Raw genomic sequence first — 20,046 nt, forward strand, 5'->3', positions numbered from 1 at the left:
AACAATTCAACAATTCTTCTATACAAAGTATAGAAGACATGTTCTCTGGAGGGAGAAATAATACTTCTGCGTCTGGCAAACCGATTGGTTGCCAGGAGAACTGCACCTCTCTGACTGCACTGTGATGATGATTTGCCTGAATTTGGAAAACACTCTGTCAACTTTACTGTTATGTTATGTTACGACATTAATGTGAAAAATTTATACTTTAAAATATAAAATTTGCATCTGGTAGTTCGTTTAAGCTAGCTTTGTAGCACTTACCTTTGCTTTAATGATGAATAATTTCATGTTCGTTACCTCCCACACAATAAGATTGTTTACCCATCAAGATCAAAAATACATGTAGCTGTCCATACTTTAAACGTTTTCATCCTGGCAGCAGTGGAAGGTGAGCAATTTTCTACAAGATACATAGATGTCACTGAACTGGAGCTTTGGCGAGACATCGCCATTTTTAGGGATTTAAATTAAGCTGTCGGAGCAAAATACGGATCACAAGTCACCAACATTCATAGTTTCTCTTCATATCTTTGCTTTTCCTCCATGGATAGATGATCCAACTAGTCTTGTAGTACACTTTTGTCTTGCAGTACCAGGGATTGTCTACTATTGTCCATCATGATGCTGTAATGTTTTGCTGGCCTGGTTAGTTAGTCGGTCACATGACTGAAAACTATGGATGGATTAAGAATGGATGTCTCTCAAGTTCATATGTGTGTACACACGTGTAAAGGCAGATAACCAAATACTTTTCAAAACATTTTTGACTTGTTTAAAAATACTGAATGCAAAAATAAATGTCTACAACTTAGGCATTCTCAAAAATCCACTAGTTGAGCATGCACTGAGGTCTGATTGAAATCTTTCCTTAATCTTATGACATAACTGTAATAAACTTGCACCGAGTTAGAAAAAAATCACCCATGTCATGCCTAGTTATTAGCCTCACAACTTTCTCCCAAAATTTCTTCCTTCTTTCTCATGTTGAACTCCTTCCCACCATGCAAAAATTGGATGTTTTCTTGGCTTTAAAAGGGAGGAAGAGGCGAGCTGGAGGAGAGATTCTAGGCTTTTCTTTTGATTTCACTCCTCCAGTAGCAGCACGGGCTTCTAACTTGCAGGCGTTAGCAGTGGTCCTGACACTCTGCTTGGTCAGTTAGGTGAGGCTGACTAACAAAGTATAGGGGTTTGTTATATGACCTTCTTATACTGTGGGTGTTAAAACTGATGCAATATCTATATTTCTGCTTTCTGTCTGTGTGTGCTCATAGTGATGTGTTATCTTATGGCTGATCAGCAAACTGCTGAAAGTGTTATTTTTTGATTCATTCAATAAAAAAAATCTTCCATGGTGGCAAATGGCCAAATTTAAGAAAGTATATATCGTTTAATTCAAGATTTAAGCTCTGCTCTGTAGCAGTTTTTTGTGCCCACTTAGTGTTTCATTGCTTCTCTTACTCTTTCTCTTCTTCTCCTTTAGCTGCCAAGTACAACGGCGAACTGTACAACAAGCGTCGCCTGATGGTAGAGATGCCAGCAAAAGGACTTCCTCTGCAGCCCATGGGCAACTCCCGACCATCCATGGCGTCCATGGGCAACATGTCATCAGTGACTCCTCAGATGACCACCAACCCCATGGCTTCAAACCCTATGAGCGCCAACCCTATTAACCACGTCATGACCCCAATGACTTCAATGACACCCATGACCTCGCTCACCCCAATGACTTCAATGACACCCATGACCTCGCTCACCCCAATGACTTCTATGACTCCTATGACTTCCCTCACCCCTATGACCTCCATGACTCCTATGACTTCTTTGGGTCCACTGACTCCAGAGCCAGTGGCCACTTATGTCACCGAGATGCCCAGCATCTCCTCTGTCTCAACCCTGCCGACAGAACGGCACATAGCCGCTGGAGGAGGAGGGGGACACAAGCCAAACGGCCAGAAACCCAAAGTCAGCCATGGTCACACTGCCCACAGCTCTCACAGCTCTCACAGCTCTCACACTCATCTTCACAGCCACAGTAGCAAGCCACCAGGACTAGGGGCTACCTCCCTGGCACACATGGCGGGGACCATGCCAGGTGGCACATCCCTGGGCATCTCCAGGGCTGCTGAGACTGTCATTGGCCACGGCTCAGCTACAATGGGCCGCCCACTGGCGTACAGTTCCAATACAATTGCGTCCTCACATGCGATGGGGCTGGGGCTGAAGGGCTGGGACGGGACTGAGACGGTGGGCCGGAGGAAGACCTACGGGCACAAGAGGCCTCAGTGTACCATCCTGGAACCGAACCAGCTCCACAGCACTAGAGGCCACAGCCACAGCCAACACTTCCTCCCCACACAGCCCTACTTTGTGACCAACAGCAAGACAGAGGTGACAGTGTGAGAGAGAAAGACAAGAAGAAATAAAAAGAGAGGAACAGGATGCATGTGGAGTGGTGACACGAGTAATCTCTGAGTGGAGATACAGTACCAGCTCTTGAGATGTTCAAACGTGCAGATCTTCACGTGTGTTTGTGTGTAGAAGTCGAGGGTCGTTGGTTTACTATGTCCGAGTGGTCCTTGTTTCACAAACAAAGTTCACGACGAAATCTCTCTAAAAGACCTTTGCTGTCAAAAGGACGGCCCCCGAGTAGGTGGCATCTGTAACCATACTAACAAAGAGCCTACAGAGCAGGGATGTCTTTACACTTGTGGTGATATTAGAATGTTGTCTCACAGCTAATATCTACTCCATAATGATACCGATATTGGAGAATTACAGTGCGACTGCTCTCAGATGGGAAACTGCTGATTTAAAAAAATGGATTGGTTTAAGAAACCAAACCTGAGAAGCAATATAAGGGATCAGCTGTAGGCACTGAAGCATCACGGGTAATGAGAAATACAGCAATTACCCATAAACCTCGTGACAAGAGGTGTGCTCACCTGTCCAGCAAAGTACTGAAGGGTTTGGAAGAAAAAACACTTCCTCGTGATTCACACCCAAATCTCCCGAGGGCTTTCCAGCAGACACACACGATGAGGGCCCTGGGCTTTGGACTGCAGACATGAAGGCTTTGTACTGTGGCTTTTCACACGCTCCTCCTTGAGCTGTGCGGCTGAAGGTCTCCCTTTTCCACAAGAAACTCCAGAACAGAGAGCGGATGCTGTGGCACTGGTTTTATTTTGTTCTGATCTCGTCTGCGTGATGACAGCTGACCCAGGGGAGGGACAGGGAGGCCGGGACGAAGCATCTGCATGATGAAAATGCACACATTCAGAAATACACGGACACGCAGAGTTACCACACAGTTGGGTTTTTAATTATTGATGCCAGTGAATTTAACTGGCATCAAAATTAAATAGGTTTGAAAATGCTCTTTTACGTGACACTTTTGACTTTTAGTAATGGCAGCTACATCAAAAAGACCAATGTAATCCATGCACACACAGGAAACATCTTTAAGTTTTCAAAAAACATTAAATTGCACATTTAAAAAACATTTTAGACAACATGCTATGTGGTATATGAGAAGACTGATGCCACCTCTACATGTCTCTGTGTTAAATTTAATGCTAGAGGCAGCAGATAATTAACCTAGCCTAAAAAATAAATAAATATATGGAATGAATGTTAGAAACAGGAGGGGGAACCATTAGCCCAGTTCTGTGCAATCGAACAATAATGAAATTGCCTTCAGGGACCTCAAAACATCACTAATTAAGATGTTACATCTACTTTATTTATTCTGGAAAAAAAGAAACCTAAGAGTAAAAAGGACATCCTGTGGTTTTAAGTGGGGGGGTATATGTCAGACTTCACATTAGGTTGCCAGGCAACAAACTGTTGAACTATTCCTCTAAAAGAATTAATAAATAGTGCAAAAAAAACCAAAAAAAACCCCAACCGTGTTCTAATGTAGCCGTGGTGAGGATGATCACGCTGGAAGCAGACAAAATGACTAATTTAATTTAGACTTTGTGTGTGTGTTCCTTTTTTCTGAGTGTGCAAAGATGAGACATGCCCAGACATTTTTACAAAGTGGACCAAATGTAAGAGTTTTGACCTCTCATCGTGTTAGAGTTTACAGAGCTCTGGGATTTAAAAAGTCCTAAAACTGCCACAAAAAGAGCGCAAAGAACAAACACCTTGCTGTCGCCCGCGAGGCACTGCCACGAGAAGCTAGTCTCGATCAGATCACTAACTGTACTCAAGCTCCAGCTGAAAAAAAGAAACCCGGCACAACCAGCTGTAAGAATCTATCTGGGTTACATGACTCAAACATAAAAATAAATCCCCTTAAATCTGGCAAATAGGCCAAATCTTCTAAGGGATTCTCAAAGCCTATTTGCTTGTTTTTTTTCATGTAAGATATATTAGCAGCAGCAGCCACTGTTATCATGTAAATCTTGTCTTCTAAAGTGCTTCATCCACCTCTATTAATTCAACGAATTAAGATGCTTTTTAAGTGATCAGACTGCACTAAAAATGAGAAGCATTTGGCAGAAGCGTAAACACAGTTGACAGCAGACAGCATCCCACTAACAAAGACAGATTGTGAGGGCATTTTTGGATAGAGAACAAGGAAGAAAAAAGCCGGGGGGTGTTTAAAGTAGGAAAACCTGAGAGGGAGAGGGCCACGTGACAATCTTGTGAGAATAAAGGATATGAATATCAGCGTATACCTGAGACAGTTTTTTGCCGGCATCAGCTGCACTGCAAGCAGTTTGGGCACGTTATGGATGGAGGTGTAAAAGGAGAACCTAATACTGCAGTAATACTGCAGGTTCTAAGTCGGACACGAGAAGAAACACCTAGGCCAGCTGAGCGCATAGATAAGGGGCTCTGAGGGAATATTTTTCCCCTCATGCTGTGGAGCCCCCTGCTGCCTTCACGATCACGTGACTGTAACCCAAGGCCAGATTGACGGCATGGAACAGGATTTAATAAGTCATCAGAGCATTAAAATGTGTCACCTACACACTTAACACACGCACACACACACACACGTGCGCACGCATGTCGCGAACACATTACAGGGTGGACTCTGCTTTCCTTGTGTTCCCACAGTGCCGAGCGGCAGGTGTCATCACAGCAGAGAGACCAAGAGTCGGTACTGTTACTGCGCCTGTTGTACATGAAAGACTGTGAAACTCCAGACCATGGCCCTTTGTAGCGATAACTGATATTATGCTTTTTATATATAAATATATATATATATATATAAATTTACATAGCCTTTCTCTCTTAATCTATTTCTTTTCATCCTTTCCTCTTCTACACTTTTCCCCCTCCTCTTATCCTTTTCTCTGTCAGTCTAAGGAGAAAGACCTTCAGAGTAAATATGTGAGAGAAAACAAAAATGGGGCTGCGATGAATCTTTTCTGTAACAACAAAGTTCAGGCACGTGACGTGATTGGTTTCCCCGTGCACACTGCACACATTTCACTGTTCACAAAGTGTGTGTGTGTGTGTGTGTGTGTGTGTGTGTGTGTGTGTGTGTGTGTGTGTGTGTGTGTGTGTGTGTGTGTGTGTGTGTGTACATCCAACCCAGGCTGATGATTTTGTGATTATTGTCTTTGAAGGAGTCAAATTCAAACAAAGTCATATTTAAAAGGGATTCAAAGGAATACAAATACATATATTTGTGTTTGGTGATGCTATGCAGGATCCCCCCCCCCTTATATGTTCCTGTTTCCTGGCAGATTGTGTTGTTTAGGACAGAGTTGAGAAACAGGTCAGTGTTCGCTGGACGTACATTATCAGACCCAATTGGCTTAATCCAGCAAGGCAGAAATGTGGAAATGTGAACCCTCCATGCAACCTCTTGCTGGCAAATCTTTGAAAGCTCATCCAGCTCTGCGAAAGCAGCCAGCGGAACAATTCGTAGGACGGTGGAAACAGTTGGCAAACAAAAAAGCAACCAACAAACCCCCCACCTCCCCCATTGCTCATTGTAACAGCCAAATAAACCTGATATAAAGGAGGGAATTTGTTTGAGCTGGCTGTGTCATGGTTGATAGGGTCAGGGCCACAGATGAGTGGGTTCAGGAGGCAGTCATGTCTGACATTCCTCATCAGACGAGTCAGCCAGACAAAAAAATGCCAGAGCAGAAGGACACAGGTAGTCTGCAGGCTTAAAAAAGAGTTCATTTATTAGTGCTTTTTTTTTTTTACAGTCAGTACTGGCTTAACATACTGCAATAATCTATACGGTATTAAAACTGCTGCATAGGGAAAAGTAATTCAGTGCAAAGTGTGGAAGTTTTCATTAACTTGTGGGTTGATGGTGCTGACCAACAGAAAGCTGCACAGTACATCTTTTGCATGAGAGTTGTACTCTCATTTCAAATTCTAATCCTAATAGGAAATTGTACAAAGGTATTTCAAAGCAAAATATTTTACTCCCTTGCCAACTGCATTCGCTACATTTGTTTTAGACCTGCAAATTTTCGCTGGTCTTGATAGACGGCCATTGTTACAGTAAACTACCTGTGTCAACTGCTTTTTATTAATGAATGCATTGTTAGCGTTCTACCCAGCCTGCCCTGTAGGCCTGGTCAAAAGTTGTGCAGTGTGACATCAGTGCTGCATTAAACTAATTTATTGATGAACTGACAGTAAACAGCAGCGAGCAATGATCACAAGAACTAATATTGATAATCAATCTCCAACCCTTCACGCCCAACTGGTCGCAGCAGATGGCTGCCCCTCCCTGAGCCTGGATTTGCCAGATGTTTCTTCCTGTTTGAAGGGAGGTTTTCCTTCCCACTGTCACCAAGTACTTGTTCATTGTTATTGTACTACTTTGTTATTGTAGGGTCTTTACCTTACAGTATAAAGCACATTTAGTGGACTGTTGTTGTGATTTGGCCCTATCTAAATAAAATAAAAATGAATTGAATTGATGCTATCGTGTTGAAAGGGGCTAAAGGAAGAGCTGACAGGCAAGCAAAGAATAACTTACCCACTTACAAAATAACCTAGAAAAGTATTAGCAGCCACAAACTGAGTATTATAAGAGCTTGGGCCACACATGCGTCACTGAAGGACAAAAGGAGGTGAATGCGTCTGGGATATAAAAATTGGGGATTAAAGCCCTCCCTCCCCTCTCTTGTTTTTGGAGTTACCTTAATAACAAGTTCTCCTGTTCAGCAGAGCAACCAGAGTTTTAGATAGAAGTGCTCAGCAAAATATCTACAAAGGGTATTCAGTAAGAGACAGAAGAGGAGCTGCACTGGGGCCTGTGGCCAGGGGGCTTTATTAGTTCTCACTGTGGTCTTTAATCACCAAAACCCAAAGAAATGTGGGAAGGAACTTTGATGCTGCAACAGGGACTCCACAGTCCACAGAGGCGCACAAAGACAGAAGAGGGAAATTAATGTCAATAGTTGGGAGAAGCTTTGAATTATTGATACAGTAAAAATGGTGGTGCATGAGTGCTAACAGCTGTGAATCAAAGACAATTTGTTGGATCTCACACACACAAAGACACATACATATACACAATCTCTTCTTTCCAGTGTTTTGCGTTGCTCAAATTATTGATTATTACTGCAGCACATGCAGCTCGATAGATTCTCGCATCAAAATCGGCTATGTGTATGCACTGGAACATTGCGTTAGCTCCTTTGGGCTTTATTTTTACACTGTGTCCTATTTAAGCTGAAGATGTGAAGCATGGATTGTTCTTGATGTCAGTCTAAATCAGGAAAACGCAGCTGTCTGTATATATTAATTTCTTAGTGGCAAAGTAGTAAAGAAAGACCGCCCCAACCCCACCCTTTAATTAGAACAGATAAAAACGCGACGTGCTTGTTTCGCCGAAGAAAAGACAGAGCAGGGTCATCAAGACTGCAAAATGGGATATGTACAGTTCATCAGAATGACATAAAAAGGGCTTAAACACAAGATACGTTTTTCTCCACTCTTTAATTTCTCTGCTCTTTACTGTTGTTATTTGCTGGGCTTAGTAGTGTTGTAAACATGACAGCTAATGGAAAAGCAGCATCTTTGTGACCATACATCCCGAGATTACCGTGTTATCAAAGACGGTTCTCGTCAACTATGTTTACAACTTTGTATAGCATCAATCCTTATGTGCAGTGTTTTCTCCACCTGGAGCTATCTACTTATGCACAGAAGCAGAGGAGATGCGGTGTTTGTTGTCCAGTAACGCTCAACATTTGTTTTAAAGTGGACCAATTACGCTATTCCTTATTTTATGTCATGTATATACAATTCTCATATTAAACCGGGGCCACGTATCAATTAATGAGGACAGCATATGTGAAAGTAATCCCTGTAAGCCAGCTTTTTTTTTTTGTATGACGTCAAAAAAAAAAATCAAATATCTAGGGCTTACTGAGGGCAGAGAAGCCCCTCCCACCTGCTGTTGTTCTTTTATTTGGGAGAGACAGCCAATCAGAAGAAAGTTAGCTTACAAGGGAGGCTAGCCTTAAAGAGACAGGCGCTAAAAAGGCTTGTTTCAAACAGTAGATAAACTGGGGGCTCATGTATTAGCTGAAAATCAGATATGTATTGATTATTTGAGCTGTGAATCATGCTACTCTAGTGAAGTCCAAGAATAAATACATGGAGCCTGAAATGGCCACAGCAGACCGTTTTTTCTATGGCTTGCGACTATGGTGGATTTCATATGTAGGGTTTTTATCAGAAGGTAATTTTAAATATAATCTAATTGCTATTAGGATTCAAAGAAATACTTCAGTGACAGTGCATTTAAATGTAATCTGCATAGTGACTTCTGCTAGGGCCCAAAGTTAAAGGGTCTTCCATCAGTTTTGAAGATTCAACAAGTTATTTGCAGTAAAACTATGATCCATTAGTATATCCTTTTATAGAATAAGTCACTGATTAACTCATTTTAGTGTTAATCAAGCAGTACATACAAAGTTACCTATAGGAGGTCCGGTTTTCTATTTTTGATGTCCAGACCAGTTTGTTGTACTTATGCATATGTGTTTATGGATAAGTAGGGCCCCAACACTGCATTTATGCGTAACGTAAAGCATATTTTTAATGGTAGAGCCCCCATCTCCCACTATTGTTTGCAGAGTAGCTTATAATATGCACCGTGATGCCCCATTGTCCTTTTACTGTTTACTGACTTTATAATTTGTGGAATTAAGTTATGAAAAAGCTGTATTTTGGTACTATTCAGATATTGTTAAGAAAAAAAAAGAGAAATATAGCAGATGTATTGTCCCAGAAATATATTACCATAGTGTTGCTATGACTGTCTATTTTTCCTCTTTTTTTTCGCAGGGGGGAGGGGTTGATAGGGATATTTTTGTTCTTCTTTTGTTGTTGATTTGCCATCTGACAGTACAGTATATCACCATTGTTCTATATACGACTTTCTTACGTGGCAATAAAAGATGACTTCTGTAACAGCGCTCCTCTCTTTGCCTTCCTTTGGTGTGTCTTTTTAATTCTCTTTTGTTTCCTCGTCTTTTGTCCTCAGGAAGAGATACTGTACAGTGCCTCAGCTCGTCTTTATTCTCCCATGCTTCTTTTCTTTATAGTCCCCCTCCCACTTTCCTCCTGTCCATTTCCCTTGGCTCTCGCCTTCCTAGCAAACATTTGATGTTATTAGATGTTGTTAGGACACTGAAGGCTAACTTTAGAAATGCATTTATGCTGTATACACGACAGCAAAGTAAAAGCTGAAGCAGCGCTCATACATCAGCATCGGTTGTGGCTTTGTTCCTGAGGCTGACAACTGAATTTCTCACAGATGTCAATTTGAAATAAATCTGTTTGTCTATTTCTGTCAGTTTAATGCAGCTTAATTAGCAGTTTTCTCGTCACAATAAAAAAAATTGACATGTGACAAAGTGGCTCAAGAATGACATGCAAGATCTGGTTCAAGGCTCTTTTTGAGTTTAATAAGTAGTGATTTTAAACATATATACAAACATATATTATGAATCTCCCTCCCACCCCCCAGGAGGTGGTATGTGTGTGTGCTCTTAAAGCTGAGCTCCTCTATCAGAGGCCTGTGATTTTGAAGGTTCAGCACAGCATCTTAACTGTTCCTAGGACTGCACCCCTCTGGACAGAGACCTCTGATGTCGTGCCTGGAATCTGCTGGAGCCACTCTTCCAGTCCTAATGCTACTATTACCACTGGGACCACTTTGGACTTTACCTTCCACATCTGCTCCTGTTCCCCTCTTACCTCCAGGAGCCACTATTGGAAAGTGTTTACCAGAACTGTGCATTATTCATCACTACCAGCCTCAGCTGGCCAGAGTGGTGGCCCTAGATTCATCAGTTCAAGCACTACAGTATGAATAATGCAAATTTCCATAGGCCACATCTTTATAGTGAACAACAGCACGTAGGGCCATTATCTACAAGTTTATCCTATGCACCTCACTAATAAGGTTCTCTTTAAATATATATAGACATCAAAAAGCTATATTTTAGCATTTTCTGTCATAGATTTTCATCCTCTGATCTTATGTTGAGTTTTATTTAGCAGGGCTCATTCTAAATCTTTCCATACTTGGTTTGATTTTCAGGGGATTGCAGCTAGAAACTGTAGACTTTCTAACTTTTCAAAAGCTCTTAAAGACAAAACAGATGGAATTTATTATTATTACAAGTCAACAGGGACCTGTAATATTCAGTCATGATAAAATGAAAGCGCACCATCTGTCAAATTTAAGGTTTTGCACATCAGGACATCATTTAAAAAGATCGAGCACTGCCCAGATCTTAAAATGAGGCGAATACGCCCTGCAATAGACAACAGCACATGACATATTTCATTGTTGCATCAATTCATTTGGGTTTGTAGACATATTTATGCACAGTTCACTCAAGATCCTGTCACAGCATTTTAGCATTTAGGGACTAGCGTTTAGGCCAGGGGTGGGCAACTCCAGACCACAAGGGCTCGTGTCCTGCTGGTTTATATCTCCCTGGGTCAAAACACCTGAATCACATGATTAGTTCATTACCAGGCCTCTGGAGAATTTCAGGACATGTTGAGGAGGTCATTTAGCAATTTAATTCAGCTGTGTTGGTTCAAGGACACATCTAAAACCTGCAGGACAGCGGCCCTCAGGGCCTGGAGTTGCCTACCTCTGGTTTAGACTTTGCCTGGACCATTATTTTCTTTTTTAGCCATTCTGCTGCAGATTTGCTGCTGAGCATGGGATTATCGTCCAACTGCATGATCCAATTTCAGCCAAGCTTTAGCACTTGGCCTCCCATTAAACTCCGGAGTACATTGGTGTAGAGACGCGTTTGTGATCGACTCAACTTCAAGCTGCCAGGCCCAAAGACAAGCTCAAATCATCACACTACTACCTATCAGTATGAAGTGTGTCTGCTGGTGTTCGGCTGTCTCCAAATGTGGTGCTGTGCATTATGGTCAAGCGTCTCCACTTTGATCTCATCTGTTCAAAGGACTTTTTTCCAGAAGTGCAGTTTGTTCAGATGCTCCGAATGCTCCAGACCGGCTTTCATAGAGGTGCTCACAGTTGCTGATGATCAGTTAGAGAAGTGCATTTGATTAGCAGCAAGTGACTGCTACTAACTCTCTTAATGTCTATGGAAGTAGTAAGAGTTTACTGAGTTTTCACACACTGCTTCTGCATTTTCAGTTTTTGTTAAGTTAATAGTGGCACAGAGTCGTATGTGATGTTTTGTTGTTCATAGGGAGTTGTATTTACCTCACTGCGAGACATGCTAGGGCCAGATGATTTTTATTATGCCTTGATGTGGGAATCATGTTTACCTTTTCTTATGATACGACTATGCATATATTCTTGTCTTCTACAATCAAGCTACAGTCTTTCAGATTTTCACGAGTTCAGACTACTTTTTGTGTTGTTTTTTCCCCACAGTAATCAGTGATTGAATTTATTTATTTTAATTTTTGGTTGAATGGTCCACTGATCCTGCACATGATCTAAATTTCCTTCCTTGACTTAATCAGACTTACTTCAGCCTCACTCTGTGCTATTCACTCTTTTACTGTATCAGAACTGCTTTGGCTGCAATGATAATCCAGCATTTTCCTCTCCGGTTTCTTTGCATTAAAAACTGGAGGTGGTGAACATGATGTATATGTATTCGTCATAGAGATTAGTGATGATAATTACGATCAAAACAATGAAATGATAAATTGCCCGCAGATTAGCTTTAAATATTGCATGAAGTAAATCCTAACGGGATTAAGCAGCCATACTGACCTGAAGATAAGGAGCAAATGACTGCAAACTGCCAACTGTTTTGTGCTCTGCTGCATATTTGGAAAATTACACAGCATGAAAACAAATTACTGGGTAACTGAATGACGATAAACGGCACATGACTTTCTTCTGACTTTTGGGAACAGGACTGAAATTTTTGGAATATAACCTGAGTTTTAATGTTGTGCTTGGTCTAAATGTCACAAACTAAGGACCACAGATATCCCACAGATATTTAATAATTTTTACATTTGATTTTTGCCTTTTATTAATGATAACGTCACAGATAAAAGGTTCCAGTGTAGATGAAATGTGCCTTAGTCTACAAAGCCACAGTGTTCAGACAGATATTTAATCACTCTGCACGCAGAGCTGAAGCCTGAGAGCTAATGTGTCCTTTGGCCTTCAGTGGGACGTCGTTGCCAGAGAGAATAAAACCTTCAGTTTCAGTTGTAAATGTTTCCTTTATTGCCTTCAAATGAACTGTGAAAGCAAAGTATAAACAACAAAACAGGTAAGCGTGTTTAAACCACAGGCAAGTGTTGTCTTCACACCTATCCAAATACAAAAACACAAATACACATCATAACCAGACACACCCATTCACACAATGCGAGTTTACACTAATTACTCAGGCTGCCAGTGCTGTTGGCAACGAGGAAACAGTCCAGGGAATTTCACCCAAAACAAAGCAAAACCTGCTTTTCCTCCTGCTCCCCTGCCAATCCCGCTACCTTCTCGAATTCTGCTCAGCAGAGCGGAGCTGTACAATGAGAGCGCTCTGTGTGTTTAAAGCCATCTGGCACTGATCTCTGCTTCAGCCTTTAGGGGCATCGTCACTGTCGTCATCGTTGTTTTTTGGTAGTTGTTCTTGTTTGTTGTTAGCTGCTGCTACTGTGCTTAATTAAGATTGTGCTTATCAATAATGTCAGTAATAGTAGAGTAAAACTTTTCCCCGAGTGCGATCTGCTTTGAGGGCAATAGTCCAGCACACACACACACACAAACACACACATACATACATATATATATATACCACACCAGGCAAGACCCCAGGTGCAGGCTGTGTAAAGATGCCCCAGAGACAATCCAGCACATAACAGCAGGGTGCAAGATGCTAGCAGGCAAGGCATACATGGAACGCCATAACCAAGTGGCCGGCATAGTGTACAGGAACATCTGTGCCGAGTATAACCTGGAAGTCCCGAGGTCAAAATGGGAGATGCCCCCAAGGGTGGTAGAGAATGACCGAGCTAAGATCCTGTGGGACTTCCAGATACAGACGGACAAAATGGTGGTGGCTAACCAACCGGACATAGTGGTGGTAGACAAACAGAAGAAGACGGCCGTAGTGATCGATGTAGCGGTTCCGAATGACAGCAATATCAGGAAGAAGGAACACGAGAAGCTGGAGAAATACCAAGGGCTCAGAGAAGAGCTCGAGGGGATGTGGAGGGTGAAGGTAACGGTGGTCCCCGTGGTAATCGGAGCACTAGGTGCGGTGACTCCCAAGCTAGGCGAGTGGCTCCAGCAGATCCCGGGAACAACATCGGAGATCTCTGTCCAGAAGAGCGCAGTCCTGGGAACAGCTAAGATACTGCGCAGGACCCTCAAGCTCCCAGGCCTCTGGTAGAGGACCCGAGCTTGAAGGATAAACTGCCCGCAGGGGCGTGCTGGGTGTTTTTTTTTTTTTTATAATAATAATAATAATAATAATAATGGATACTTTATTGATCCCCATGGGGAAATTACTTGTTTTTCTCTGCATTTGACCCATTCACCCATTTTATATAGGCTTCCACTGAGAGGCCAGTTAAGGACAGACAAAAATGGACCCTAAGTGCATTTCAATAAATTGCTGCACCTATTTTTTATTTTCATAGCAAAATATCAAGAACTGAGTGATGAAATGGTGGGAGACCTTTGCATGGTGCTACATGACCCACTGGTAATATCAGTTTGTGTGTCATTTGCATTACAATATGGTTTTTATTCCAAACATGACAGAAATTTGTCAAAATAATGAATGTCTGCTGGCATCAGAAAAAGCACATTAAAAGATTTGGGTAATAGCAATAGTGTTCCCTTTATCAAGAAGAAATATCTATATGATTGTTTTCCTTTTGGAACTTTCCTGCTCAATCTTCCACAGCGCTGTACATCAATTATATAGTAAAAAGAGCACTCGGCTTTTTAGAAATCGTATATGTTATTCTCATGGCCCAAGGGGGCAAAAATCAGCATCTGTGAAAATGAGCCATTCCCTTCCAATGCTTCAGACCAGGAGGAGTCACACTCTAATCTGTGAAGAGAAAGCGATGTACAGCCTGGAGGGATACGTCTGACAGTGATGCTGGGACTCACTTTGTCGTCTTTTACGCTGTTTGTTTGAACTTTCAGATCCGACGGAGCTTCATTTCGTAACATGGTAATGGTGTCAGTTAGAAATTGGAAATCCTGCCTCATAGTCAAAATCATTCTTCCTTCTTTTTGGACTTTTTTTCCACCATCAGTTACTCCTCCATTCTGCCAGTTCAGGTTTTATCTCACATTTCAAATTAAAAGCCATTAAAAACAAAATAAAGAAAATATAATAACATAAAGAAAATAACATTCTTCCGTAAATTACTGTACATATTTATACATGTAAATAAACAAAAAGTACTTTTTGTTAAACTTGTCTTGAGTAATAGTTCCCCAGGTTTTTTGAAGAAATTTCAAAGTTCTTCTTTGCTTTTTCACGCATTTTCAGTCCAGTCTTTGTACCGGACCATTTTCAGAGGAATGTTTTTGTTTGTTAAGCCACAAAACACTGACCTATAAATCATTCAAGCATAAAAAGCACCTAATTCAAAGAGTGAAACAGTGCTGTGTCTACACACAACAGCAATTGGACCTTTAGGCACTTTGTAAGAAGCAGCACGTCACAAAAACATACAGTTCATTCTCATTTTTTTTAGTTGAAACAAGAAAATATACTAAACATTGCACATTTTACAGTATAAAATATCATTTTTTGCGTTCACCAAGGAGATTATCAACAAGCTCAGGAGAAGAGTGGATGCCAAGAAGCTCTTCTTAAGGAAGGGAAAAGGTGAGAAGACACTGAGGTGTAGAAAATTACATAAGAATTGTGTAATTTAGCCCAATTCATTGGGGCTAAAGGAAAGAAGCACCATTACGCTTGATGTTAGTGAACATGGTGAGGGTAATGTGTACATCTGCGAAGGCACCATCAGTGCTAAACAGCAATTCTATAGGTTTGGGAGCACCATGTTCTCCCATTCAGACAATCTTTGTTCAGCAAAGTTTATACTCACTTGAAGATAGTGCCAAAAACAACATTCTGAAAACAGCAGCATGACTTTGTACCAAAAGAGTTGAGTTGCTAAATTGGTCTGCCTGCAGTCCAGACCTGTCACCCACTGAAAGCACTGGGCCCATTTGGAAACTTGAAATTTTCACAAAGGAAGCCTCTGTTGTTGAACTGCAGAGGAGCTGAAATCCTATATCAAGCAAGAATAGAAAAACATGTCACTCTCAAAATTGTAGCAATTGGTCCCCTCTGTTTCCAAACACACACACACACACACACACACACACACACACACACACACACACACACACACACACACACACACACACACACACACACAGTGTCGTTAAAAGAAGAGCTGATGCAACCGAGTGAAAAAACACAACCCCGTCCCAAACTTTGCGAAACATGTCGCCGGCGTCTCATTTAGAATAAACTTCCTTGCAGTTTCCACACTGGATGCGTTGTACACTGTTTTATATTAACATTTTACCCATCATCCTAACTTTTTGGAAACAGTGGTGACCCTATAGAAAGAAAGAAAAGAAGATCAGCATCTTAGAGTGCATTTATTATAGAGTGCTCTTGTATTACAGATGAGGGGGCATCTTGGCAAATAGAGGGGAAAAAAGAGGCGAGGAAAATGTTGAAGAGGAAGATGTTATGAAAGAAAATATTATGACAGAAATGGGGGATTAAAGAATCCACAGAGAGAAAGCGTTGCATGAGGAGGGGTGAAGAAAAAGGAGACAATGAAGAAATGTCTAATTGAATGCGCATAAATTAACACAAAAAAATCACACACTCACGCCCTACATCACTGAAACAGCTGACGCATGCCCTCTGGCACACTTTCGCCAAATCGCATTTTGTGGCACTCGTGAATCATGACTTCACATGTCACAAAAATCCTTCCCAACCTTTTACCCTCAGCTCTGATTTCTATTTTTTGTGCTCTATCCCAAAGATTCACACGACCAGAAGAAACATCTGCAGTCTGAAACACTCCTGCTCCATTTTTTCAGAGTGAATTTAAAGCTGAACCAGAGCAGCTTAACTAACTTTTTAACTACCTTCAGCTCATTTTTGTATGCAAAAGGCAGTAATATGGGACTATCCTCTACACAAAAGTTCAGTGACTCATCTGGACTGACCTGCCAGGATCCTATCGAGACTCATTCTCTGTCTGTCTCTGTGTTATGATCGCACAGTAGTCAAAGACACAGACAGAGGCAAAGTGGGCTCTGGGCTCTCAGGGATAAACGCACTATACGCTAAGCTGGGCTCTTCTCTATGCTCTTTAGAAGAGGTATAACGTGGAGAAGTAGAATAGATAAGTTCTCTTTTTTATACCTTTCTTTGTCAGACTCTCCCTCTCATTTACAACAGCAGGACGCTTGACTGAAGTGCAGTTACATTATGAGAGAATGTATTGCTCTCCACTGCACATCTAGCTTTGTGAGAACCAGATGATTAGTCATTTTTCTTCATGCGTGGTGTAATATGACATGCTATGTCACTGTTCTCATATCGCCCAAAATGTTCAGGCTGAATATAGAGCACTGCTAGCTATAGCAGTTTAATTACATGATTTACATAATCCACAAAGATAATAATAATCCACATAAAGGCCGTTTCTCAAATTAGAAGACCATGTTTAAGGTATTTATGAATATCTACATATAAATGGCAGAGATAGTAATCCAAGGCTGGACTGGGACAAAAAATCGGCCCGGGCATTTTGACTAGAGACCGGCCCACCAGGATAAAGATTGAAAATGTGACGTCATTCAGGGATAAAACCGCAAAGGATTCTGGGAACTTGTGGCAAGAGGTACTAGCGCACGCAGGCTTTCAATTGAACTCAGTTACACAGCGATAAAAAGAAACCCAAAAAATGGCAAGAAGCTGTTGTATTATTAACTGCAATAGCCGGTCGCATGACAGCCACGGGAAGCCGACGGGTAAAGAGATCGTTTTTTTTTTTATCAGATTACGTCGTTGAAGTGAAATTTTTTAAGCCATGTTTCCGAAGTAAGAGCCGACGGATGGTCTGGATATACCAAATATAACGTCTCAGAACCCTCCAGCTCACAGGTTAGTCTGCTCCAAGCATTCCCACAAAGGTCAGAGTTTTGTAGTAGTTAATATGTCATTTTTCTTAACATAATTGGTGATATAGGTTACAAGTCTGGCGCTGAACAGAAATTGTCGCGCTATGCTCCTTTGTTTATTGTGCATAAATAGTGAATTGTCCTGACACAATATTGCGTTTCGCTTCTGTTATTATGGTACACTGACAAAACCATATACTTTTATTCACAGGATAAAACAGTTGTTTTGTATCACTAATTGTCCATTGCGATTACCAGTGTTGGGGAGTAACGGAATACATGTACCGCCGTTACGTATTTAGAATACAAAATATGAGTAACTGTATTCCGTTACAGTTACCGTTTAAAAAGGTGGTATTCAGAATACAGTTACTTTGTTGAAATAAATGGATTACACTGCGGTACTTTCCTGTTTCATATTGTCGCGGGTCAGGACTGTTTGGATTTTGTTTGACAGCTACGTTCTGTAGTTCCAGGCGGCAGCGTTACGGTTGCCATGGTTACAGCTCGCTCTCTCTCTCTTTCTGCGACTGTGTGTTTCCTGGGTGAGAGAGCGCCTTTTCGTTGTTGTTGTTGTGCTAAGCTAACAGGCAGAATGCTACAAGCATAGCTCTAAAGAATGTAGCATCATGGGCAGTATAGTCCGTGTTGCAGGGAGAATGGACTGCCATACACGTTATGGGTCTGTGAGCGCCAGGAGGGAGAAAAAGGCGAGTGGAAAGGTACGAGCTGTCGTCGAGGAAAAACGGGAGCTGGAAGCATGTAAATATAATAATAACCACTGCAGCCAAGAAGAGTGCCTGACGAGCCCAGTTGTAAGTAAGCTATTAAGACTCGACTGTACACCGTGTTCGTGTTTTCCTCCGAAAACAATAAGTTCCGTTGGAGCAGCCTTTCAACGCCTCTCTCTGTCTCTCGCAAGAAAAATTGACCCACACAACAAAGTAAAGCTATTTTTCGGCTATGAGCCGACAGGGACCCCGCCGTATTAGTCAGAGGTCCCTTTACTACAGTTCGGAGTCGCGGACCTTCAGTAATAGTAATAAATCACACAGCAATAGTACATTCACGTTGTTGTAAAAAGCATGATAATATATTAAGTAATCCAAAGTATTCAGAATACGTTACTGTCATTGAGTAACGTAACGGAATACGTTACAGAATACATTTTGGGGCATGTATTCTGTATTCTGTAACGGAATACATTTTAAAAGTAACCTTCCCAACACTGGCGATTACAATATACAATTTTATTGTCACTGCTACATTTCTGTAATGCTACTGTAACCGGTTTCTGCTTCATCCCGCTGCAACAGTTCGGCCCAAACAGACTCCTCGACTCTGCGTTGTGTAGTGTTTTTAAAAAGACAAGGAGTCTCTGATCGATCGTTGCCACTTTATTTCCTGAATGGAAACAACGGTGTATTATCAGTGCACAGGCTCGCCATACACCACTCCGCACAGCACACTCTCGTATGGCTACGGCAGACTGGCAGCGATTACTGCAGCAATATTACAATTTCTAATATACAATAAAATAACAGCAACAACAAATGATGTACCTGAATGGAAACAACGGTGTATTATCAGTGCACAGGCTCGCCACACACCACTCCGCACAGCACACTACGGCAGAACATCTCATTAGCATTCCGCTTTAGCATACAGTTTCACACATTAATAAACAAATGAAAAGTACATAAAACTGGTGTTGGACATGTGTCCACTAAGCACTTATTACACTCGGTGCTCGTCAGCTAATCAAACATGTTTTATGTGTCTGTACTACTTAGCTATATTGTGTGCGGAACAATACAACTCACCTCTCGTATGGCTACGGCAGACTGGCAGCGATTACTGCAGCCAGCCACACCGAGAGGGGGGGGGGGGCTGTTTCCCCATTACACTGATATTTGTGGCAAGTGGAATAATACCACATAAACACTGTTACACTACCAGAAATTATTTCCACTACTAATTAATTACCGTTGAGCTCAAAGGTTATATTAATAAACTGTTAATGAATGTGTATTTATGAAGACAATTTGTGAGACTGGTAAACTTATGATATGTACAATAGTCTTTCGTTCTACACGGTGCATTTCAAGGTCCTGTACCCATCCGTCGGTAAACTGTACCTGGGCTTGTTGCAGTGACCTGAAGTTACTAAACTTCATGAGTGTATGCACTCACTCCAAGAAGCGTATAATTATAAATCTGAGCGTGGTGAAAGTTGGGCAGCACGCTGACGTCTTTTGTCCACTCTTTCACTCCTTTGATTTTTTCCTCGTATCTTTTCTTTGTCTTTTCGTCGAGTCTGTCTTTGTACGGACCGGCATTGTTCTCCTTTTGTTTTGTACATTCCTTTTTTGTGCGGCAAAGAAAAA

The 20,046-nt window shown here is 41.6% G+C and overlaps 1 protein-coding gene across 1 annotated transcript in view; it reads left to right on the top strand.

Annotated features, from left to right (window-relative positions):
* The window catches only part of shisa9a (shisa family member 9a), a 58,101-nt gene extending 52,598 nt beyond the window's left edge, over positions 1–5,503 (top strand). The window contains exon 4 of the mRNA XM_026179078.1: positions 1,484–5,503. Within this exon, the coding sequence (XP_026034863.1) occupies positions 1,484–2,403 (920 nt within the window). The 3' untranslated portion in view covers positions 2,404–5,503. The remainder of the gene's footprint in view (positions 1–1,483) is intronic.
* The last annotated feature ends 14,543 nt before the right edge of the window (positions 5,504–20,046 follow it).

The sequence above is a fragment of the Astatotilapia calliptera genome, chromosome 8 (genome assembly GCF_900246225.1).
Source record: "Astatotilapia calliptera chromosome 8, fAstCal1.2, whole genome shotgun sequence".
NCBI classification, from domain to species: Eukaryota; Metazoa; Chordata; class Actinopteri; order Cichliformes; family Cichlidae; genus Astatotilapia; species Astatotilapia calliptera.